Below are 26,122 nucleotides of genomic sequence, written 5' to 3' on the forward strand. Positions count from 1 at the left end.
AACAAACAAACATAGCATAATTACTCTTCCCTTTCCCATGGATCGCGTGAAACGAAAGTGGGGATAAAATGCTGTTTCGACCTCCGATTTTCCGATTTTCCATCCAGAAGATGAACTTGCTCTTGTAAACTTTCGAAACTCGTTCAACTGAAAGTGTACTGCTGTCTTGTGTCACGGACCAGTTGAAACGACTGAAAACCACGCTAACCTCTGACCGCCACTGGTTCCGGAGGTCTTCGCGGTATCGAAGGAAATGAAACAGCAGATGAAACAGAAATGCTAGTATCGCTTCGAATCACTATTTCTTCGTAAATCAAGCTCTTTTTTTTAGAAAAACTGGTAGAGATCCGGATAGCTAAGCAGGCACAATTTATATCTGCCCCAAGTTCTCCAAATTCAGAGATGGAGAAACGTCATTTCTGTCAACCCATAGACATTTTCCAATATTTTTTCGTATTTTCCTAAGTTTTCCAAAAAAAAAAAATCGAAATTTATGGGAAATTGTTGTCCGATAAATTGCCCCTGCTCGATGCCTAGTGTTGACATAGAACCGTGTGGAATTCTTGGGTAATTTCATTATACAACAATAATTTACGATATCTGTTAGCCACCACACAAGTGATAATGTTATCATGGTTGCCAAAAAACGCAAACCTAATTAACCGAAAAAAATGGTCTGTGGTAAAACGAACCATTCGTTTTATTATTAATAATAGTTTTCCACGTAAAAACCATGCATCAAATTGTATATAATGATATAACAATATATAATGATACTTACAACATCTATTAACTGTGACAGTTTCAATCCCATTTTAACGGTTAGGCGATCCGAATTGTTGCCAACCGGCCTAATAAGTCGATTATAATTGCTCAGGAGATCGTCGTATAAACGTTTCGCTTCTGGATTGGCCAAGCCAGTGGCAAATTGTAACGCTATGAACACAGTCGCGAACAGCACGCTCCCCATCTTAGGCCAGGTCCACCCCTGAAATTGAAATTGCAATTTTATATTAGTAATATAACTGACGTTTGCATGCCAACGCGCGGTAAACTGCACTTTACATCACCGCTTGTGTCTGTGAAAAAGTGCTTACCGGACGCTAGCATGTAATACGTAATAGTCCATTACGTCCGAGGTTCCAAATTTTTATTTTGACGAGTGGGAATACAACACTCCACTAAAATTTGCTTACTCGCTCTGGAGATTATATTCCCTCGCCTTCGGCTCTGAGGACAAACTTCCCCCTCACGATTAAGCCAATTTTCTCGCAGGTACGTAACATACTATACAACATTTTCGAAATTCTTTTAATTGAGTTTCTGTTTTGTGTTTCTACTTCAATTATTTGATAAATTTCATTTTGTTTATCTCGAACAAAAATTTCACACGTTTTCAAATATAGGCGAAAGTAAACTATTTGGGAGTGTGTTATCAATGGGTCCGCTTCGCTTTCCCTTTGCTTATCACGTACTAATGGCTATAACATCCAGACGAAATCCCAGATTATTAAGTATGATTGGTAAACCGATTTATATTTGACTTTTATTGAATGCAAAAGCATTCGTAAACGAAAGAACACGTTTTGTGTTCTGGCTCGAGGAGTTGGGTCGAAATTCGGTATTTTTTTCCACCTATAACTGTTTGTATATATACCGACGAAAACAAAACGAATATAAACTCCCAACTCACTGACTATCAATACATATATAAATAAGTCGTATGGTCATACAAACATAACAGCCAATTTAATACTGGCAATAAATGTTTGAAAATTGTCTACTCGAACAATGTCTCAGCCGAACAACATTCCAACGCTGAAATGTAATAACGTTGCCTTCAGTGCCATTGGAATGGACTTTTAAAAATCCCCGACTCCACACAATATCCATTTATATTTTTTAAGATAAACTCGAACGTGAGCAAAATCTAATATTAAGTAAAACGATAGCACCAATTCAAGGCGGTAGAGAGGTATTGATTCCAATTTCAAATAATTTATTATGAAGACCGCATAAATAAAACAAACACAAATGATTTCTTGTGACCGGATATTACATTCGAAAACATTTTTCCGATTCTATATATCGGTTTTCTGATCGGAAAGAAAATGTGGTTGCAGTAAGGAAAATGGTTCCTTATTTTTGTATGTGTGGGTGTGTGTGTGGCAATGTCAACATTATATTAAGACGGTATGGCAGTTCCATTATGTCAACTAATGATTTAAAAGAATTCACTAGTTAATTTGTGAAGCAATTTCTTGTTGTTGCAATGTAGAGATATGAACAAAATACCAATTTTTAGATATGCCAAACCGAACAAATCGAAATTGCAACCTGCAGATGCACAAAGCAAAGAAAAGAAAAAATTGGTCCATAGCACGGCAGAGTAAAATAAACCAGGCAGTAGCGGTTCATTTTTGAAACGTCAAATAAGGGACGTAATACACTGAATTAAAATGAACTCAAATGAACACTGACATAAATTGAATGAATTTTATTCGCTAAATATAATACTACTATACAATTCAGGTACCTAGTCGAATCAAGCGCTCCTGCCTGGTTTATTTTATTTTGCCGTGTACATAGCGAAAAGAGTGCACGAATAGCGCAAATGTTTCGTTTTTGTATTCACATACCGGCAGCAATATTTATTTCGGTCGGCTTAGTTTCACCCATTTTCCCTGAACGTTAAAAAGCTTAAATTGGCGCAATTGATTTTGAGTGAATTAAGGTAATTTTGCCATCGTACTTAAACAATCACGTAACATCCGTGTTATACGACAAAACATAAAAGTTTGATTATTAACATTATTTTGTTGATGTCGAAAACATAACAATAAAACCAGCCACAGTTTTCGCATAAACAAACAACATTACGAGTGTTTTAATAAAAAAAAATCTTTTCACGAAAAGAATTTCAATAGCAGTCGGTAACTAGAGTAGTTAAAAACATGTTCCGACAACTTTTCCAACTTTCATTTAATGGATGTAAGTGGAGTGGATGATAGTGGAAAAGAAGAAGAAGAAGAAAAAAAAGAGTTTGATGGTGTGTCGTTTTGCAGAAGTGTATTATATGGCCTTTAGAAGGTTTCGAATTGAAAACTTTTCGGAACTAACTGCACAGAAGTAGTCGTTAAAGTAGAGCCATGCAATGTGGAATGTAATAAAAACCAGTGTTCCCAATTACAATAAACATTGTTGTAATGGCCTTTACCACGTCGACTTGCCGAGGGAGTGGAACGAATCAGTTGTGATTTTAATTGTTATAACTGGGATACCACCAATTCAATGGCGGCAATAATTAACTACTAATGTAATGATTTTCTCGAAAGTTTTATTTTCTGGAAATTTTTCGAAGAAGTTTCAATCTTGTGGTCGGGCTGTGTGCATCGAGTACAATTACTATAAAGCTGGTCTGGCATTGTACTGCGCTTATGCTTGACCTATGAGAAAGGCTGTGTTTTCGTTGAGCAGTTCCGGGCGTAGATTGTTACTCAGAGTGGAATGGCGCCGATGCCAATAAAGAAAATCGAAAAAAGTTTTGTGTGGAAAAAAGCGAAGTATATAGCGGATCAGAGTTATTTTGGATCCAAACTTTCAGGTGAATTCATTTTCGTAATGTTGTATAACTTAGACTTGTGCAACATAACACAGCGCTAAAGTGTTCCAATTCACCACTGAATGCAACTTGACGCAAACGAATTCAATATGTGTGCAGTGTGCATTATGACAAAGCTGAATCTTTCCAAACTCACCACTAGATTCAACCAAACAAATTAAATTTGTGTGCAACATGACGGAGCTAAATTCACCTGAAAGTGTGGATCCGTGTGAAACTGCCTTCAGTGTTTATATACTTTGGAAAAAAGATCGAGTGAAACGGAATACCTCTATTGTTGCGAATAGGATTGACCTTAAGATACAGTATTGTAGAGCGTATTGTGAAGCCAGTTTGTTTGTTGAAGTAAAATATTAACATGATCATTTGGCCGTTGGTTTTTGTTTGAGTTTCTATATCGTCATATTTAAAGAGTTAAATGCAGAAACGGGACGTGTGACATTGGCGAATTGTAAGAAAAATGTAATTCGTTTAGTTCCGTATCGAGCAAGGCCGATTAATAACCGAATTTAAATAATTCACAGATGAAATTGACAATTTCGGTAATTTAACCTCTAGTTTTGAATAGGCTGTCAATGTTTTTTTTATATCTATTATATCTACCCGAAAGTCCACTTTACGGTGGAGTAAGCAAATTTTCACACGCTGAATATAAAAAACGGTATCTTGGTTTTTGATGTAGTACTCCATCTCGAACAGAGATGCCGTTTTACAGTTCTAGTAGCATAAATATCTTTTATGCCACTCAGCATCATAATATGTAATATTTGCAAACTTTGGATGCCTCTGTGGCATAAAAAGTTGTATGACTCTCTGCGCGAAGTACTTTATTAGGCCCACGATGTGTATTATGACACGTTACAATTACACATCTAGAGCATCTAAAGTACTTTCCACTCGATGTCATAAATAATTATTGTTTTAGATCATCTAAAAAATTTAAATTAACGTCGTGAAGCGGATCTAAATAAATAAAATTTAATTTTTCTTACAATTCGCTAATGTGACACGTCACTTTACTGCATTTAACTATTCACTTGGGGTCTTTATTAATTTTGCAAGACTTTTACATTTATTAGGAAATGCGTACATTGTCCAACTGCTAGGATAACCCACAATATGCGATTGAAAAATTTATATTTCTACTTCTGTCAGAGTATATCTAACCATTATTGGATACATTTCATTAAAGATTCTCTGTCTAATAGGTTCCCTTAACACATTCTATTATTTATTCGTCTGCCTACAAACTTGTCTCTTCTTTACCCAACATCATCTGTAAAAAAATAGAGAAAAGTGATGCTTGCCCCACTTTGATTTACATTATACCCGAAAATGAATCCAACCAGAAAAATCAAAAATAACGTCACCCGTTATAATGGATCACTTTCCAAAAACTTTTTAGCACTTAAATTTGCATTTGAAGCAGTCACATATCGGATATGAAAAAGTACCCGAACCGCCATTTTATCCATAAATTCCATGAACTTTGAATTGACGAGAAAAACTACTTTACGTTTTCTGAAGGTGATTTTCCAAATTAGATTTACCGAACAAAAAAAAAAAACGAAAAGGCAAAAAGAAATGTGACTGATCGAACGCTTATTTATTGTGATATATTCTACGTTCGGTAATTGAATACGGGATGAGAGAAGTGTTTGCTGTAGAATAAACGAAACCAATTTAATGCAAATTCTATTCGGAGTAATTCAATACGGGAAATTCCTCTGCGAAAATATTAAATTCTACTGAGGCATGAACCCGAAGTCAAAGGTAAATCAAGTTAATTGAGAGTATATTATTACATGTAAATCGTATACGTGGGCGAAAGGTGAAGTGTTCAATGTGGTCATGTTACAATTCAATAAATGTTGAATAAAGTGTTACTCAAAGGGACAACTGTAATTACTGATTGCCATACAATTACTGATGATGCGGAGATAGAAACATGGACGAATTTGATTGAGACAACTCTGTGGTCGGAGCGAGTCGAGTCAATACATTACGTACAATTCAGTTGCACTGATTTCCATTCGGTTCGTTGAGGGTGAAAGGCTAATATTGGAAACCAAATTTTTGCAACGTGGACGAGAAAATAGTTTTTTTTTCTCACCTTAGCTGAAAATTCGGTAGTTGTTGTTGTTGTGAAAAACGTTGTGTTGACCTCGGGAGAAAAGTAGGAAATTTTGTTTTCTCGGGTGGCTTGTGTGGCTCTCGCTACGCTATGGATCCAAACAACACTCTTCAATTGAAATTTCCAACTTTTCCCCCTTGGTGGACAAATAACTATTTCACGATTCCAACGAAAAACTTGTGCTTCGCCTCTTCATACGTCACGAAGAAAATTGATTGTTGACGACTCTCTTCATTTTTTCATTCGCTCTTAAATTCACCTACCTTCTCGCATGGTTCACTTATCCATTCCACCTTATTTACTGAGAGCACGTTGAGATAAAGTCAATTAAAATTCGAATTTGACCAACGTGTTATGGCAACAGTCGAGAGTAATTACGTAGATTCCGAACATCCCACTAACAATACGTCAAACTGATGAGTAACATTGACTGCTCATAATCCACATAAAACGTAAAAAGAAATCATTTCAATCTTGCCGCAACAAGTAAATGAAACGGTTACAATGACCATGCTAATTTTCAATTGTCCACCAGCAAACACACCCAAAAGTATAAATATCACAGCCAAATAAATCGAATCAAAATCGGTGTTGTTTGCTATCCTTTATCTCGTAATCGTAAATTTCAGTTTGGGGGGCTTTGCAGTTATTTACGATTATCTACAGTGTTGTTTATCAGTTAAATGCACGAATGCTATCGCCAATATTGCACCTCCAGCAGTATTACGTTTACGGGGGGTTCGTATTTAGTGTATCGGTGCAGAAAATTTAATTCGTTAGTTTTTTATCGGTAACCATCATTGGTTTTCGACCAAACACGTTATAGCATTCGACTAAGGTTCCATGAAAAACACATTAAAGTCACATTAAGCGCTTTTTTAATCCATTATTGTGAGGAATAAATTTCATTATCGGTAAAAGCTTCAAACCCCCGTCATCATATTTTGTATATAGCAGCTCTAACACGATATTTAAGGATATAAGGAAGGATGTTTATGGCACATACATAGTGCTTTAATGTGCTTTTAATGCACATGCACAATGTTAATACTTATGCGAACGGATAAACAGTTTCTTAAAGGATGTAAATAAGCGTTCAAAATTCTTTTGATGCAGAAATACACAAATCTTGTTAAGGAATTTTTTTTTAAGTATTTCAGTGGAGCGTAAGCAGTTTTGAATGGTTTTTAGATAAGATGATGGGATTTTTCTATGGTAATACTTTATGCAATGCTCCTGTGGAAAGTGAACGTTTTCGTTTGACTTTTTGTGACGATTGATTCCAGGGCCTATTTTTGGAATTTTTTTTCCAAAATTTCCAAAAAATTGCCAAAAATTTCCAAAAACTGCGAACGTCCAAAAACTTAATTTTTCCATAATTTCGAACTGTTTTGGAAGTCTCTTTTCGCAACACTGACAAAAAAGAGTTGAAAATCTTACCTGTAGCAGATAACTTTGTCTCCAGGTAATCTAGAATAGCTGCCACAGCTATAGCGCCTGATACAAAAAATTCAGCTGTAGCAGTTATTCTAGATTACCTGGAGACAAAGTTATCTGCTACAGGTAAGAATTTCAACTTTTTTTGTCAGTGTTGAGAAAAGAGACTTTATCGTATTAGTACAAAAATGAACTACACTTCGATATCAAAATGACACATGCATAATTGACAATCAAAGTACAAAAAGAGAGCAAAAGCAACTTCAAAAGTTCAATTTTCACAAAACTGGCAGCACATTAGGAAGACGTGTACTACAAAAATCAATTTGTGCTAGGAGGTTCACACTAAATATTCCCAATTAACACAAATGTGCAACAAGTGCGGAAAAGAATGTAACCCTAGTGGTATGCCAAAAAATTGGTGTTATCCTATAGATTTTGACACTAGGTAGCTGGCAGGTAGTTGGCAAAACTTGTATACAGAACATGTCGTGAAACAATCTGTTTTTGCAACACTCTCTTTAGCTCAAAAACAAATAAACTCTCTGATAAGACAAGCTTGAGAAAGTAGCAGAGATTCACAAACGTCTTTTTACCACCTTAACAATATTGTAGTTTGTTTGTTAGAGAAAATATTGGTTTTCGTCATACGACAAAAAATTCGGTTTTCGACCCGAGTCGTCCAATAATAATAATAATAATAATAGCGTATGGTTATTGTTCAACCGGGTGGTCACATTTTAAGTGAAAGATTCGGCTACCATTTGTTGCTATAGCTAGTGAAGGTACTTTTACATGGTATTGTAATGACCTAACACTAGGGACTACATGCTCAACGTGAATTCCGAACCACGCCTTCTAAGCTTTTTACACTCTGAAGGATTTTTAATATTGCGCCTTAGTACCTATAGCAGTAGGAGTAGAATACCGGCAGCTCCCAACAATGCCTTGACCGGTAAGCCGTGTGACAGCTCTACACACACAACCATACCATTTTTTTTCCTGGCCTGGTTGAGGCTCGAACCACCGCTACTGACAACTCAATCGAATATTGGAAAGCAAACGAGCTAACCATTGAGCCATTGAGTCACTCGTTCTCGTCCAAAATATTGATAATGTTAGAAAAATGTATTATTTAAGCGACACTCAACTTCTTCGGTCGGAGGCTACCGTGGGTCTGATTATCCAATTAAGTATGTATCAGATTAACTGATTTTAGATCTGATCACAGGTATTTTTGCGTATAGTACCCTTCTCGCTCATTTCCCGCAGCTCGATAAATTTACATAAGAAACTTTTCGCTCTGTAAACATGAATTTTCGTTGTTATCTTCAATAATTTTTTTTTTGCTACTTTCGCTCTAGACTTTGAGTGTCTAGAAAAACGAAATATTCGCTAAAAGCTTGATTGGGAAAATTTAATTAACTTGGAAAAGTTAATGAAAAACATACAAAAAGCTTGAAGTGTTCAGAAACTTAATAAAAACCTTTTTTTCATAACATTTAAAAAAAATGTTTTCTTGTTTGCTACCTACCTACATTCTGGCACCTACAAGCGTAAAGACAAGTATCATTGATATAAACATACTTTAAGTATTTTCTTTTCATTTTCTTTAACGGTAAATCATGGGTAATGACCCCAAACAAAAAGGACATTGAACATTTCCATTTGAGTTGAACCCATCTTTCGTTTTCTCTTCTCTTTTTTTCGTCTTCTTTGCAGCCAGTCGAAGCATCATTAATTTTCTTTATATTCCACACACCCGTATCTCACCCACTTGTTTTGCACGTATAAAGAAAAAGAACTTTTCAATAAAAATTTTCCCAAATAATCTAAAAATCATAAGAAATTTAATCTTCACACCAAAGAATTCGATTTGTAATGTACATTATTACACAGCGCTGATAATAAAGAGAAATACGAGTGGGAATGTACGGTTGGCATGAACCAACCATCAAGGATCGACAGAGTACTGTTTTCACATTTTATTATTTTCATAAAACTGCTGGAAAAAACCGAACTCAATTTTTGACATCGTTCTCGAGATGAGTATGGACATACCCAATTTTATTGCCCAAGGCCCGCCCCAAGACCTCGTTTGCCGGTGAGATTCGATGCCAAAAGTTATTTTCAATGGCAGTCGGAAAAAGACCAAAGATAGAAAAATGCAAAGCTGTTGCGTACAAATTTTTAGTGCAAAAATTGTTTAATTTTTAGTGTTGGCATCTAATTCTTTAAAAAAACAACTCTGGGTGCAGACTCTAGTGAATTTTTAAGAATTTGTCATTTGACAGTTGTCACCTTCATAAGATTCTTAACTTTTAAGGTGACAACTGTCAAGTTATGAATTCGTAAATTCATAAGAATCTGCGCCCTGGGCGACGATTCTTATATTTTCGTAACTCCAAATATTCGTAACTTGACAGTTTCGTGTATTCCGATACGACATGTCAAGTATCAATTATTAAAGTTACGAACGTTACGAGAATCGCCGCTATGAGCCTCAATTCTCATACATTCGTAACATTTAAGATGTCGTAACTTGACAGTTCTTATGGGATTTTATGCACTTAACTGTCAAGTTACGAAAATACGAGAATTGTCGCAATGTATTGAACATTTTAGAGCAAGATATTTTCACTGATCGTAAAATCTGTGGTCTTAGGCCTGCCACGCCTCTTTACTATTGTTGAAAGTGTAAACGGAGAGAAAACGTAGTGCTTTCGTGAGACTTACAGTGAAATCTAGACAAAAAATTGATTCAGCTGTTTTTCAGCTGGTCCACCTATGGAAACAAAGCTGAAGCACTCGTATAAAGACTTATAAGCAATTTTGTTTGTATTACTGAAAAACAGTTGAAGCAAATTCATGTCCTTATTTCACTAACGTGGACCGTATCAGGAAGAAATGTTCTGAAGAAATTCCGGGTGTCCACATTCTCTGAAAATACCTGAATATACTGCTCCCACAATTTTCATAGAATATCTGTTCGCCCGCAAATTTTCAAAATGGCCATACTTGAACTCGTACACACAGAGTATGGACTAACTGTAGACCCACTCTATTTCGTTTTTCTGTGTTTCACAAAATCCAGAATAGAAGCAACGACAGGGGAAAAACGAAACAGTTTCGTGTATTTAAACATGTTGCAAACAGTCGAACGAACATTCGAGCTGATTTTAACTCCGAACGTAACAAAAGACTCGAGTTAATTCTGTCCCACATGTCCCACAGGAAATAAGCATCTAAACAAGTTTTTTTTTACTTTTCAAATGCTATCACAAATGCACACAGAATGTGGTAATGTCTATTGTATGCGTGAAAAAACGTCGGTCTGCAAAAAACAGAACAAGAAAATCTCTCCATATTGTATATACAACCACATAAAGCATATATAATGTGCGATGATATGATAGATTCTGCTGGGTGTTTTGCTATCGATTCGTCGATGTTCTGTTATTCCTATTATAACAGCGATGTTCCCGAGCATAACATTGCCGAGTAAAGTGTAAAAAATGTGTGTGCTATTTCCATTGATATAGAATACATGCGGGCTGGTTCTCAATGATGTACGCTTCAAGTTAGTATACCGAATCGGGTGGTAGTAGGAGTTAATTATATAAAGAGAGGTAGGATAAATGAAATTATTGATGCTTTCACACGTTTCATTTTCAAAGAAATTAGATACCACACAACGTTGGCAATACACGGGGATAGAACATGTTCATTATTATTCGGTTCTGGTATCGATGGGATAGGAGGAAGAGAATGTTGTTGAAGTAGTTGATTTTTTTTTTCTCTCTGATTATATTAAGGAAGTTTTACAACACAGCACAGAAAATTCATTCCTCTGCGCCTAATAATTACATATTTAGTTAGGTAAATTATTTATGAGTCCACAAGTTGTTTTGTGTATGCCGGAAACGTAAAGTGAAAGTGAATGATGATATAGAATGGGGTGATTGGATGATAGACTCGGTATATATATACTACTCAAGTGTAGTAGAAAATTGTATGTAAGATGATTGATGATGTTATCATGGGAAATGGTTTTTCTTTCCTCTTTCATATATTTGAAGTTTATTATTACTTTCTGGAAAAGTAGATTTAGTCAATGGGAACTGTGCCAATAAAAACAGGAACGTAGGCTAAACAAATAGTCAAATTAAATTTCGACGTGGCTGGGTTGGTGTTTTTATTGTATATACATTTGAATGATTCATTCCCTGGTGCCCTGGTCAATATTGCTGTTGGGGCAAGCATAACAAAGTGAAAAAATAAAAAATCAAAAATATTTAACAAAACTGTTTACTTTTTGGACAGGGACTAAATTGGGGAAAATGTTTTCCCATTTTTATACCGATTTTTCATACACTTTTCAGGAAGGTGCGGTAAAACAGGAAAAGTTTAACACTCTTTGAAGGGTTTTGAAATTTTTTATTTCAAATTAAATTCGATTCTCGTATTTCTGAAAAAAATCTTCAAAGACTTTTAACCACTCAAATTGTGACAACAACAACTTTTACATCGTTAACTATTAACAATAATTATTTCAATTGAAGATTTACGTTAGAAAATTGCACAAAAAATGAAATCCGCTGTTCTCCTGATTCCTGATTGAGCAGCCTCTTCCGAAGTTATCCGATGAAAACTGAAGAAAACCTCATTAGCCATTGTACCCGGAGTCAGCAAAACAGCCTATTTTGTTTTGTTTTTTTAATTTGTTTCCTTCAGTTTTCATGGGATAACTTCAGACGAACCCGGAGGGGAATTACGGCTGTCATTCTCGATCTGGTCTCTTTTTCAATTCTATCGTAAACCGTTCAATTGTCAAACATTTTAATGCCTTTGGCAGAGAAAACCATTAAAATGTTGGACATTGCTGAGAACAATAAAATGTATGAAATTTGAACGGTTAACTAGCACAGAATTGAAAGATAGACCCGATACGTAATGTCAGATGTAATTCCTCTTCTGCTCAACATTGATCTTTTATACGTCAAATGATAGATATTGACTAGAACAATAAAAAAATATAAAGTCTTTGAAAATTGGGTCCGTGTATCAGTAGTAAGGAGTCATGAAAACAGCAAATTTCTTTTTTGACTCAATTTTCTTACGTATTTGAAGGACATACCTTCCTGTGTTCCCGCACCTCCCTCAGGGTCTTACTCCAAATTTCCCTAAATCCCCAAAAAATGTTTTTGGAAAAATATGAAAAATGTGGCGAAAAGTGGAAAAAATGTATATTAAATGTGAAATGTAAACTAATCTGGAGCGGTATTACGGCTGAAGCAAATTCTTATATAACTATAAATTTCCCTGACGTCTGCTGTAATATTTACATGTTAGTGAATATGAGTGAATATGAGGCAGTGATAATTGATTCAATTTTCCATTGTTGTAATGTAAATGGAATGGTAAATGGTGGAAGTGTGATTCGAGCTAAAAACGTAGGTACTACTTAGAGTAAATGAGAGTTGCGCTCTTCGAATAAGCTTATTTAAACAAAATAATGACAAGGTGTACATTTGAAATTAGTCGACGCTAATATTACTAACGTAAATTGCATAAAATTCAATAAATATAATAATTGGGAAAATCATCAATTTATTCACCTGTTAAAATGGTCATATCGTTTATTGGCCAGCAGTAGCACAGTGTTGCTTATCAACGCCATTTATAGATAACATCACTTAACTGAAACAAAAATAAAAAGTCGTTAAACTTGTGCACAGCCGAGAGGAAAATAAACGGAAAAGTAAAGGGATGAAAAAATATATATAAAAAAGTTCGAGAGAGAATCCCCTTTTAAATTAAGGATTTGACTATGAAACAAAACACGAGTTAAAAAGAAATTTTTTTGTCCATTTACTTGTGAAAAGGTAAATTTAATTTCAAAACTTTCGATTCAAGCAATTCCGTTCGATTGATAAATTATATTGTGTAGATTGTGCGCCGATCTTCTTCCACGCCGAACTTTCGTCGTCAATTCTTTGACAAATGTTGCTAATGATGCGTTCACTTTCCTCTTCACGAGAAAAGACAGAAATCTACCGAAAATGGGAAACTTTTCGAACATGGTGGCGTCACCAGTAAAATAACAAATTTCGACGATACATTTAACTATTGCTAAATAAGCATTATTCCCAGAAGACGAGCTATATTATACCGAATTCGTATGTTAGATGTACGGAAGAAGACGGCTGATTGTCGTGTATTATACATTATTATGTCATCGTATGTGATGTATAGTTTCGTTAATTCGTTACCATTTTCGAATTGCTTAAGAAATCACACATTACAAGTTAAATTCCGCATAGCAATTCCTATACCGCAGTCAAGTAAATGTCTTCCACAGTGATACACATTCTTCTTCATTTGCATAGATGTATAGCCGTATAGACTAAGACGTTCAATTATGTATGTAAATAGACGGAAAACTCCATTTCTAGCAAAGAAGCTAAACTTTCTTGAATGACTTTTATTTGTCATTGACTGTAAGCGAGAGAAACAACATGTTAATTAATCAAAGCTAATAAAAGGTTAGATTGTCGTTCAGTTTTACATGTTTGAATGAATGACACCGACTATATAATACTCCTTTCATGCATTGGGTTTTGGGATATAATCTTATCTTGCCGAAATGCACGTTTTGAATATTCATCGAAAATGATGCGGTTGGGTTAGTTGTACCATTTTTGTTAAAATACAGCGAGTCAGTCAAATGTTAAATGCATTGAAAATGTTTGACAACGGTTGGAAAATTCTAAATATTATTTTTGATCCGCTTGTAAAATAAATGGTTTAAAAGGCCCCTCTGGGCGGATGAGTTTGATGGGAAAATAATGTTTGCAAACTATGTTGAAGCTTTCCGATCAACAATTTCACTACTTTTGTGTCTATTTACATTCCACTCGGCAACAGTTTTCGTTAAATTAATTCCCTACAGACAACAATCCCAGCTAACAATTTCCCCTACAAAATGTAAATTTTATGTGCTTTTGCACGTAAGAAGTGCCTAAAAATTTACATTTAATGTTGTTGTGCTATCTGGGAATGTTAAAACCGGGGGACATAGCGATTTCATCTATGTCCTCCGCTCCATACAAAGTTTGACATTCGACCATACCTACATTGTGTTGACGTTCATTGAAAAAAGTATGTGCAGTCACTACTGGTCAAAGTTGTGAGTGAAGAACGGCTTAGTTAGTGACCAAAAATGTTAGTGACAAATTACATCATAGAGGGAGAAAAAATCGAGGTAGACAGTAGTCATCAAGCCTGTAAACTGAAGGTCGAAAGCTCGTAACAGATCGACTATATCTATATCTAACCTGAACCTAAAAATGGCTAACCTGAAACATTCAGGTCAGGTTCAAGAGAGGAAAAAAGCCTGACCGGAACCCAATTTTTGAAAAATCTGGTTGGATCAGGCTTTAGAATACAAATCTTTCAGGTAACCCGAAACTGAACCTCGAGTAACCTGAAGGTTTTACGTCAGGTCAAAATTCAATAAGTCAACCTGACCTGATTCTGAGCCTTGAGAATTTAAATTATCGAAAATAGGCCCTGGGGTCATGCGATGGAAGTTGGTGAATTCTTTTATGGAAAAAGAGTGACAACGATGACGAGGTCTTATTATATTAAAACTAATGAAGTAAATGATTTTGTATCAGTGTGTGTTGAAAATATTAAGATAAAAAGAGGTAATAGATTCGATAATTATACATAAACGGATGGTAAACTTCAACAAAAATATCAATAATACCGCCGTCACTGGTGTCATTTTAAACGTTGAATCTTTCTCATTTGTGACCCCTAAACTGAAGAAATAGACTAAAACCTCAATCATACGAAATATAATACCAGTAACGCACAAGAAACAACAACGTAAATGTCAGCAGCCACAAAATTTCTCCAATTAATAACAAATTGTCTTAGCGGATTGAAGTGTTATTTAAAGTTCGGTGATGCTTGTGTTTGCGATATGATCCGTCGGAGGAGATGAAAGATTAATGGAATAATTTTGTTTTAAATGAAAAATTGTTGATATCAATTTCCTTGAATTTTGTGGCAAAATTTATTTGTTCCTGTTTCGGAAGTGTATCAAATTCGAAGATTTTTGAATGGTGGGATGTAGTCCCGTGAGATAATGATTGAATTTTACGCGATCTTCAATACTTCTTTGTTCAAACTTAAGTTTAAAAGTGAAAATTGATGTTTTTTAGGGATGCACACAATGAGTGGTACATACGCCAAATGAAGGTATGGTCTAATTTGAACATTTTATGTTGACAAGAGAGAACTGAGTAACCGACCCCGAAGGTAATACAATGAAGTACTCCATTTAGGTCTCCGTTTTACAACGTCACCTATTGTTTAGTTTCCAGTTGTCATGTAAACGTCACGTAAACGGATAGCTAAACGAAGGCAAAACGGACGACTGTCAATTCAGACTTATACTGAAATTCCCTCTCAAAGTCTAGCTCGAACCATAGGTGAAACGAGAATTATCGGAAATGTTATAGGGTAGTGAACCATTTCCATATGTAGGGTACAGGCGAATTTCAACACTTATCGGGACATTTTGACGCACAGTTTTTGACATTTGTTACATGAAGTCAGCGGTATTTTGTCCAACTGTCGAAAATATTAAAATTTTTAGTGGACTCATGGCGTGAATAGTTCTGAATAGTAGATTGACTGAGCTGACTAAAACTGAGCTTTGTCATTTTACTAAAAAGTCTGTTAAAGTTAAGAGCTGAACTGATCAACGAACGAAAGTGAAATAAAAACATGGTCACGGAATACGTCGCAGTTTTTAAATCTGTCGAAAAAATATTAACATGTGGGTCAGTCCTAACTGGCCATTTATAAAGAAAGCCATTTATACATAAAACTCATTTGTAAAAAAAGGCCAAAAAATGAAACGTTTCCATACAAAAATCCAAAAGGCCCTTCGGCCTGTGTAGAGCTGCCGTTAACAATATTTTTCACCAAATTTTTAGGGGAAAAGAAAAATTGAGTTATGTGCAAACGGACTAAACGTTCTCTAACAACACACTTCAACTCTCTCCATTTGAGATCGGCTCATAATCGGATCGCCTGAGCATTTCAACCGTTTTTCACTTATTTATGTAAATGGCAATTTCGTTTGCTGTTTGACTATACAATTGAAGCAAAACAGTTTAGAATGTACGAAACCGTGTATTTTCAAGTGACTCTCAAATGTTGCATTTGGCGAGAATGTTTGTTTGTTGTCGTTGCAATATGCTGTTGAACGGATAAGGTATTAAGTCTACCCCAAAAACTATTTTCCTCCAATTTAATTTGACAAGACGACATTTAAACAATCGTGTCCCACAACTCGCTGTAAACATTATTGAGCGTAAAATGTTTTCAAGAACATTTTACACAAGTACCGATGTATACAGCAAACCGAACTACCAGTGTAGATGGAATGCAATTTCGACAAAAGTCCTAGAATACAAAAACAAATGACGGTGGAATATTTCTGGCATAGTTTACTGCGGCATTGAATGTGTATAACGATGTGGTTTCGGTGTACACACACACACAGACATTATATATTCTACCTAGATATAACAATAAAATATTTTCAAATTTGAGTGCTTCATTTAATTTTTGGGGCTTGTTTCTGTCATGTACCGATGCATCGGTATGTACACGGTATTATACACACAAAATGTGCTTTTGTTTTCAAGCTTAAATTTATGAACTCTCTAGATTTGTCATGTTAGCATTTTGGTTTTACGTTTTCATATGGACGCTTGGTGTTCATTGGATTAACATACCGGAAATGCAAATTATACGGGAAATAGATTAGGAATTTCATTTCTGTTCATTTTTTGGGGATCTTTGTGGTCACACGAGTGGCTCTTATTATAATGTTGTTGCCATGTAACAGAGTTGTGAAAGTATGCATGCATGAACATTGCTTGAACTTCTGGTAGTATATTTATGTTTTAGATGATGGCGAGGATGATTGTAAATTGCTTTTCCCTTCACATAACGAATTTCAACGAAAGGAGAACAGACGAGGGGGTAACCACTTTTGATTACACACCCTGCTCGGAATTGCCGGAGAATCCGGTAATTAAACGGAATCGAAAAAAAATTGACAGGAATCAATGGGAATTGAAAGAAATTAATGGAAATTGAAAGGAATTAAAAGAAATTGAAAGGAAGTAGAGCGAATCCGGCAATTAGATGAATTGATCCGGTAATTGAGGTAATTTAATAGAATTGACAGGAATTAAAAGAAATTGAACTGAATTGAAAGGAGCTAGAGCGAACATATCTTATCCCATACTGATCAGTAGCTCCTTTAAATGGCTGTTTAATTTGAATTTGATTTAAAATTAAAATAAAATGAAATGTTACATGAATATACTGTCCAAGGTGTCCACCACCTCCTCTACAATCTCATACCACAAGCTAAACATAATAATCTGTGTGTCAGACAACACAAGTAAAAATCCGAAAGGTCAATGTATGATGTTAGGCTATCTGGCAAGACACCTCGCAGGCAGACCATCGAAACCTTCGGCTGTTTTGTAGAGTTTTGGATGATCGACGCTCTACTAAAACATCAAGTCAAATATTGTCATGCGGGGCACCTCTTCCCAAAAACACCTTTCGCAGACCTTATAGGTCTTAAAAATCGAGACGCCCTATGTGCAACTGTGTTGCTACTCAAAAGCTATTTAAAAAAAAAGTTTCTTCCAAAAAAGATTCTCTGGATCATCCTAAAATTCGACCTATCCCATTCATATACACAAACCCCGTAACTCTGTTATCGCTGTTCTAGTTACTTTTATTTATTTAGTTCTAGTTACTAATAATTAGCGTCAAATATTCAAATGTAAATAGGACAAGTATTGATTTCCTCGAAATATAACCGCAGCATCACAGTACACCACAATACATTCCTGTTTCAATATTTAATTATTAAAATCGAAATTGATATCGACCAACAGAAAAGTAGGAATTGGATTCATGTCCATAATTTTATAATCTATAAGCTCTCAAACAAAATGGAAATATTTTACAGTATAAATTTCATTTACTTCGAAAAGAATATTTATTATAGCGAATTATAGCAATCAAATAGGTGGATTTACATTTCTGTTTGACCGACCGAGTTCTGCGAACGGCGATTTTAATCGCATAAATTGGGTATGTGGAACAACATATTCATTTAATCTCCAATCTCATTTATATTTGGAGTTAAGCTGCAGCTTATTAACCTCATATACTATTAAAAAAATTGTATTTTTATTATTTTAAATGGTATGCGTATGCAAAATATAAAAAAAAGGATGGAAATTCCTGAAATTCATCAATATATTTGCCGATGATAAAATATTTATCTGCTTGGTTTTCTGTTTAAGGTAGGTACTAATCGCACAAAGTGCGAATAGTCTAAAAGGAAGCAGCACTCTTCTCTTATAACAATTTGTAAAAGTAACCAGCCCTCTCTTCTACAAACACTTTGTAAAAAGAAGCAATCACTATATTCCACAAGCGATGTGTAATTATTGTATTATTGTCTTCCACAATTCTTGCAGAAGGGTGTGATGCTTCCGTTTACAAAATGTTTGTAGTAGATGACGATGCTACCTTTTACAATATGTCAAAACGTAATACGAAACATTAACAGTTAAAGTTTGGCGCGTGCTATTTGCCCTTAAGTGCAAATAGTCTTCTTATACACTATTTGCACTTAAGTGCAATTAGTCTTATACACTATTTGCACTTAAGTGCAAATAGTATTTTAATACGCTATTTGCACTTAAGTGCAATTAGTCTTCTAATACACTATTTGCACTTAAGTGCAATTAGTCTTCTAATACACTATTTGCACTTAAGTTAAATTAGCACAAAGACCTGTATAAGGGCAAATAGTCTTTGTGTGCAAATAGTGAACATTATAATTAACTTCAATTAAAGTATGGGAAGAAATAAACTTCTTAATTTTCAATTTCAACAATTTGAAAGTTCCTTCAAATGTCACATGACCGAGAAGTACGTATCCTTACGATTCTCTCCATTGAGGTACCGCATATACTTTTTAGTTGATTTTCTTGAAAAATAAAGGGACCCGTGTTTTTTCTTCTCTCGAAAAAAACAAAATTCCAAAAATTATCACTGTTTGAAGGTGAAAAAATTTTCGCACCCGATCACACCCGCCATACAAATTGTTGTTGTAATCGTCATCTACATGGGAAGTATAAAGTGTCCTTTAGAGAGCACTATTGCTAGAATCAAAAAAGACAAAAACACGGGTCCTTTTATTTTCCGAATTCTTCAAGAAAACGTTAAAAAATTGGAAAAAAAATTCTTTTGTACCTCCCTCATTGCTTAGATTTTTTTGATGTGGTGTGTGTATTTCAATGTATCAATATGAGTGGTGGGAGGGGGTGTAGTATGCCATATTGAAGACAGTTATTTTACAATCGCAATATTTGTTGCTGTTAGTCCGCAACAAAATGGTATTTTTCCAATGAAATAGTCAATTTGATGACTAAGAGTGTCGTCCCACTTGATCATGTCGTTTTTCCAAACTCCTGTCGCGTAGCAAATGTTGGTCCAATTGAGAAACTAATTACTGTTCCGGAGTCCTGAGGTCATTTGCTATACGCTAACACTTTATTTGACTAAAATCCTCCGAGAAAAATTTAATATTTTTTCTCTTGATATTGCTAACTTTGGATCTGTTTTAACGACATATATTCGCGACATAGCGAAGCGCCTTTTTATTGATAAGGTAAAAGAATAGTAGACGACAAAAAATGACTGCTTTAGTACCGTTCCAGATGCTGTTCCAGCTGTGGAGCCTCCAGAAAGAAGGATTTTGGCACCAACGTTTTTTTCCAAGACTTCTGCAGGCTTGCAGCACAAAAGTACTGGGTTCATTTATATGTGGAACGATAGTGGGTGAGACCAGCTACAACACCCCATACTCAGTTCCGTGGAACGTCGAAGCTGCAGGGAAGGCGGACTCTCCGAAGATTCACTATATTATTAAAAATAACTCTCGTGGATGTGATCGGACCAGCCAGTACGTATACTCTACCTGAAGGTCTTTTCAAGGCCAACATTAGTACAACAACATTACAACAATCTAAAATAATTTTTTCTTGAGTTATTGCCAAAAAACTGTTTTCGGTACCCTCTGACATGTCTCTATTTTTGAATGCTTTTCACAGAATATAATTTTTTTTCTCGAAAAAGTGAAAGATACGTGTTTCCTAGAATTTAAAGTCGAATCCAACGAGCTATCACTCATTAAAATCGGAGACCGCTTGTTCTCAAAGTTAAGAAAATCACCTAAAGTTTTGGCGATATGACTCTTAAGTGCAAACGTAACATTACTTTTTATGGCCATATGTAGAAGGAAAAATCAAGTTTTTTTTTTAAATTTAAATGACAAGGAAAGGTGCTTAGGCATAGCTGTCATTCCGACCTGTTAAAACTTGTATCTTTTCAAGGTACAGATTACAAATAAAAAATTTCTTCCAAAGGTTTTTCTGCGGAGATGGTTCCCATTATGCAACTGGCCATAGAAAATTTTTGTGTATGATATGATTTTGATTTTTTATCTCCGCTTATCTCGTGTAATCAAGTTTTGTTGATGCAACACTCTTCCTTTTGGCCATTCGTAGAAGCAACGCACTCCAAGAACAAGCACAAGAGCAGATTTTTTTAACGGTCAAAAAGCCTCTTATTTTGGTCCCGCAGTGGTATTATACCAACATAAAAAACTAAATTTATATGAAAAATTCTGACTACTGCGTCGAGTAGGCCTTTTATATTGAATGTGTTGTCGTGCCTGTTTTGGAGTGCGTTGGTAGAAGTAAGAATCAAGTGTTGCCGATGTAAAACTCTTCTTTCTGACCATTTGTAGAAGCAAAAATCAAGTTTTGTCGATGGAACACTCTTGCTCGTGGCTATTTGCATAAGGAAAATTAAGGTTAATATCGGCGTTAATCTACAGTCTTTAACATTTCAAATGTCTCACTATCAAAATTTTCAGAGAATTTCATTGTATCGTTGCGAATTCTCAATGACATTCTCTGAAAAAAATGACAGTGAGACATTTGAAATATTAAAGTTTGTACTAATTTTCTCTAATCTTTCTACTCTCAGCAGACGATCAAGTTATTAGAAGACTATTTCCAAAATAGTTATTTCGAAACAAACCGTTTACGAGCTGTTTGATAAGCTTATGTTGCCGACCGTTAACCGTTAGATGGCGTATTAAACCTAATCTGAACTTGTTTTAGTAGTTTTTTTTTTCAAATTTCATTAAAAAAATTAGTTTGTGCGTCTAACTGTTTGAAACTGCACTTATATTATAACGAAAGTTGACTGCCTTTAGTCATTTCGAGGAAAAAACAGTACTACTTTCCACTTATATTTTCATTTTCTCAAAAACATATAAGTGCAAATAGTCCATTAAGACACTATTTGCACTTCAGTGCAAATAGTGTATAGGAAGACTATTGGCACTTAAGTGCAAATAGTCTATTAGAACACTAATTGCCCTTAAGTGCGAATAGTCTTTTTATACACTATTTGCACTTAAGTGCAAATAGTCACTTCGTTAAAGTTTCATGGTTTAAGTCAAAACTTTTCAGTCTAGTGAAAAAGTGCGAATAGTCAAAAATGAATCAATCACACTATCTGCGAATAGTCAAACATGACTAATCACACTCTGTGCGAATAGTCAAATAAAGACTCTTCGCACAAAGTGCCATTAGTCTTTATTTGACTATTCGCACAGAGTGCGATTAGTCAAATAAAGACTAATCGCACTTTGTGCGAAGAGTCTTTTCGTTTGTTTAAATGCCTCATTAATAGTTCTACGATCAATCACAAGTTTTGTCTAAACGAACAGCTTAACGTGATTGCCGAATTACACCTCGATGTATGCAATTATGCAATCCCACCATTTTTTAGCCTACATTTGTGCGTTTCGTATTTTATTTTCGATTATATCTTATATGCGATTGTATAAGAGTGGCCACGAATGTGCTGGTAGACTGCTCACTTTTGTCGGAACTTTGACTGGCACAGACAATTCTATTTTATTAAAGCGGAATCAGGGGTTACTGTTCATTGCATTTATCTATTTGCTTTGCTGAAAAGCATAAATTTAGGCGTTTCTTAAATACTGGATTTTAGTTTACTTTTGATGATATCTTTCCACCAGAATGCTTTTTTCGAAAATGTACGACCGCAATAACTGCTCACTTTTCGCACAGATTGTCAAATGACTACAACCAAAACCAATTTTTATTTTTAAAGCTAACACATTCGTCGTCTTTATTGCGATTGTACATTTTTGAAAAAGGATTCTGATGGAAAGATATCTTCAAAAATGAAATACGAGACACGCAAATATAGGCTACAATTTTAGCTAAGCATTGTTGCCTCTTAAGACGAATCACCACAAGGTTGAATTGTAGCCGAAATTTGTGTGCAAAAACGCATATTTTAGATGACAACTTTGTATCCGCATTAGGCCTGTTCATTTTAGAGAAATAGTCTCAAATTCATCTGGCATGGTGTCTATCTGGTCCGGAAGGCTAAAATATTGGACCCGTATTTTTTTTTAGAATTTAAAAAAATAGTTTAGATCTGGGGAGCGAAGCATTTGTTCAAATGTACGAAAGCGTTGGTTAGAAGAGAGGAGAATGATGGTGTATATCTTTTCTACTCTTCTAACCAACGCATTCGCACATTTGAACAAATGCTTCGCTAACCAGATCTACACTATTTTTTAAAATTCTAAAAAAAATACGGGTCCAATATTTTAGCCTTCCGGACCAGATAGACACCATGCCAGATCAATTTGAGACTATTTCTCTAAAATGAACAGGCCTAATCCTTCCTGGAAAAAGTGGGACCATCGTTTTGTGTCAAAATATGTTGACTTTGAGTAAAAATGATAAATGTTTGTGATGTAACCTATACTACGAAAAACTCAATATTTCACGAAAATTGACAAAAAAATCTGAGTTTTCTCGTAGTAGGCTACGTCAACACAAACATTTATCATTGTTCCTCAAAGCCAACAGTTCTTGTCAAGAACTTCTTGACACAAAACGATGGTCCCACTTTTTCCAGAAAGGACACGGATGCAAAGTTATCATCGAAAATATATTATTTTATCGCACAAATTTAGGCACAATTTAGTGTTGTGTTGATTCGTCGCATTTTTGTTACAAAGAAATGAATGGACGACAAAAAATACTTCCGTCGTCAGCGTAATTTGACTTTCCTTATTGGTTGCCTTCACATTTTTCTTGACTAAAACGTTCCAATAAAAAAAAAGATTTTGTAACGTTGTTAGTGTCTATTCCTTAAGGACAAAATCTTAACTTCATATTACAATTTCTTTTAAACATCTGCTATAATTATGATCTCTTTTATACCATCGTCCATCTTGCTTGTATTTTCTGACAAGATAATTTATTTAAAAACAGAAAATGAATCCCATAGCGTCAACTTCCTATGTTATATATTACATAAAGTGTTCACCAACCGTCAAATTAATTACCACCAATTGGGTCGATTTAACGTTACATAAAAGAAGGAATAAGGAAAGAAAAAGAAGAAAAAAACCAAAGAGCTCAGCAGTAAAAACCTTATTTATTTCTTGTCGAGGTGACAGTATGAATTCCACTTATATATAACGTGATAATATTGGGTTAAAGCTCCGATCAACACAGACCGACAAGAGTCATTACATGAGGTTAATTGCAAATAATATTGGATCAATTAAAAAATAAATTAACGGAACACTGTGATGCTAGCTCAAGCACAAACTGGTAATCACCCACATGTGTATAAGCATCAAATCATCGAACAAATTATATATAAAAATAAATTCAATGGAAAAAGCTGACTCTTTGACTGGCATAAAATAATGTGGAGGGTATTTGATATCGGAATATGTTAAATAAACCTTTGAACTCGTGCATGTACATAATGATTTCAGGCAGGGCCTATTATTGAGAAATTAATTTCGTAAACTTTCTTGATATTCTCGAAGTTTTCCAATTTTTCTTTAAATTTTTAGAAATCGAGAAAATCAAGGAATTTGAGAGAATCACGAAATCTGAGGAAATGATTTAAAGAAAATTCTTGAATTTTCCTGAATTTTCTTGATTTTCTCAAAATTTGTAAAAAAAATGTAAAACTTTTCAAGATCGGGAAGGTCAGAAAATTCGTAAAAAATCAAGAAATTTTAAGGAAACGATTTCTCGCTTTTTCTAGATTTTCTTGAAGTTTTCCATTTTTTTAAAGCTTTTTAAGTTCTAGAAAATCAGAAAATTCGGAAAAATCTGGAAACTTTCATGGAAGAATATTGAATTTTTCTGAATTTCTCGAATTTTCTCGAAATTTTTCAATTTTTTTTTGAAGATGTTCGAGATCTTAGAGGAAGATTTCTGGGAAATTCTTAAATTTTCCCTAATTTCTCGAATTTTCTAGATTTTACAGTCAATTTTCAGCATAAATTTGCTTCAGCTGTTTTTCAGCTGATCCACACATACAATCAAAACTGGTTTTCCTTGTTCATACGGTTGAAGCTGCTACACGCACGCACATGATAGCGGTAAAACCGTATAAAGACGTATAAACGGTTGTGATTGTTTGTATGGATCAGCTGAAAAACAGCTGAAGCTAATTTATGCTGAAAATTGACTACCTTTGACTGTATCGATGTTTTCATATTTTTCTTAAAACTTTTCGAAATATAGAAAACCAGAAAGTTCGAAAAAGTCTAGAAATTTACAAGGAAGGATTACTGGAAAATTCTTGAATTTTCCTTGATTTCTTAAATTTTCTTCAAATTAAATAAATTACAGAAAATTTGTAAAAAAAATCGAGAATTATTTCAACATTTTTCTTGAAGTTTCTTCAATTCCAAGACCATTCTCTTATTTAATAAACTTCCCTAAAAGAAGCCCTGGTTTCAGGTTTATTAAAGACTAAATGCTGTTGCATATTGCATAAGTTGTCACGCTTTATTTGGGCTTAGAGAGGTCTACCTTTCAGAATGCTTTTGAGCGAGAGTAACACGGTACACTTATTTCATGATTGATTTGTTTATTGTAAAAAGCAAATTAAAATTCTATTTTACAGCAATTTGAATGAACGCAAAGGTAAAACTCGAACAACATGAGCAATACTTATTACAAAAAAAAAACGTTTAATTGAAAAAATTGTTTTGCATCATTTTAATTACTTCCTCCATTTGGCTATACCATTTTTTCTCTCGATTCATTGGAAATTGTTGTACCAAACATAAATAACGCCCACAAATTTTATGTGGTTTAATTGATCAAGTTAATGGGACTGTGATGATGCATGAATGCCGAAATCAGAGCTAACTGAAACATTATAGATATAAACGAATTGTGATGTAATGACATTTTTGATACATGGAAATTATATTTGCATGGTGGTGCAGAGTATTATTTTGCTTGGGGTGGAATTTTGGTGAAATTATTTCCCTTTGTAAATTATGTGAAAATTTTGGCGTATTGCAATTGCTAAATGCGTGTTGTCTTTTCCCTCTTAGTCAATGTGAAAATCGATTTTATTGTAATGCCGAAAACAAATGGCTTGGCAATGGTTTCCGCTGAAAACTTGTTTAGGCTGTAGAAAGTTCAATTTTTTACCGATTTCGCTAAACTAAACTGATTTGAGTTCTGTGGTCTACTTACCCTATCGACCCTACAAAAAAATAAAAGTGGATCATGTAGATGGCGCTGTTATTCAAGATGGCGTCTGTCAATACAAAAACCATTCCCATTCCCTCCCGAAAAATTTAAACGAAATGTCCGACTGCCAGCTGCGCTACCCACCCGATTCAAGATGTGCCAATAGAC

General features: G+C 34.7%; 1 protein-coding gene across 2 annotated transcripts in view; it reads right to left on the bottom strand.

Annotated features, from left to right (window-relative positions):
• LOC119069777 (acetylcholine receptor subunit alpha-like 1) overlaps positions 1-26,122 on the bottom strand; it is a 125,150-nt gene that overhangs the window by 38,912 nt on the left and 60,116 nt on the right. For both annotated transcript variants that reach the window (XM_037174034.1, XM_037173956.1), the window contains exons 3-4: positions 12,812-12,893; positions 782-988 (exon numbers count right to left, since the gene is read on the bottom strand). In XM_037174034.1, coding sequence (XP_037029929.1) covers positions 782-970 — 189 coding nt within the window. In that variant the 5' untranslated portion in view covers positions 971-988; positions 12,812-12,893. The remainder of the gene's footprint in view (positions 1-781; positions 989-12,811; positions 12,894-26,122) is intronic.

Source organism: Bradysia coprophila, chromosome II (genome assembly GCF_014529535.1).
Source record: "Bradysia coprophila strain Holo2 chromosome II, BU_Bcop_v1, whole genome shotgun sequence".
NCBI lineage: Eukaryota > Metazoa > Arthropoda > Insecta > Diptera > Sciaridae > Bradysia > Bradysia coprophila.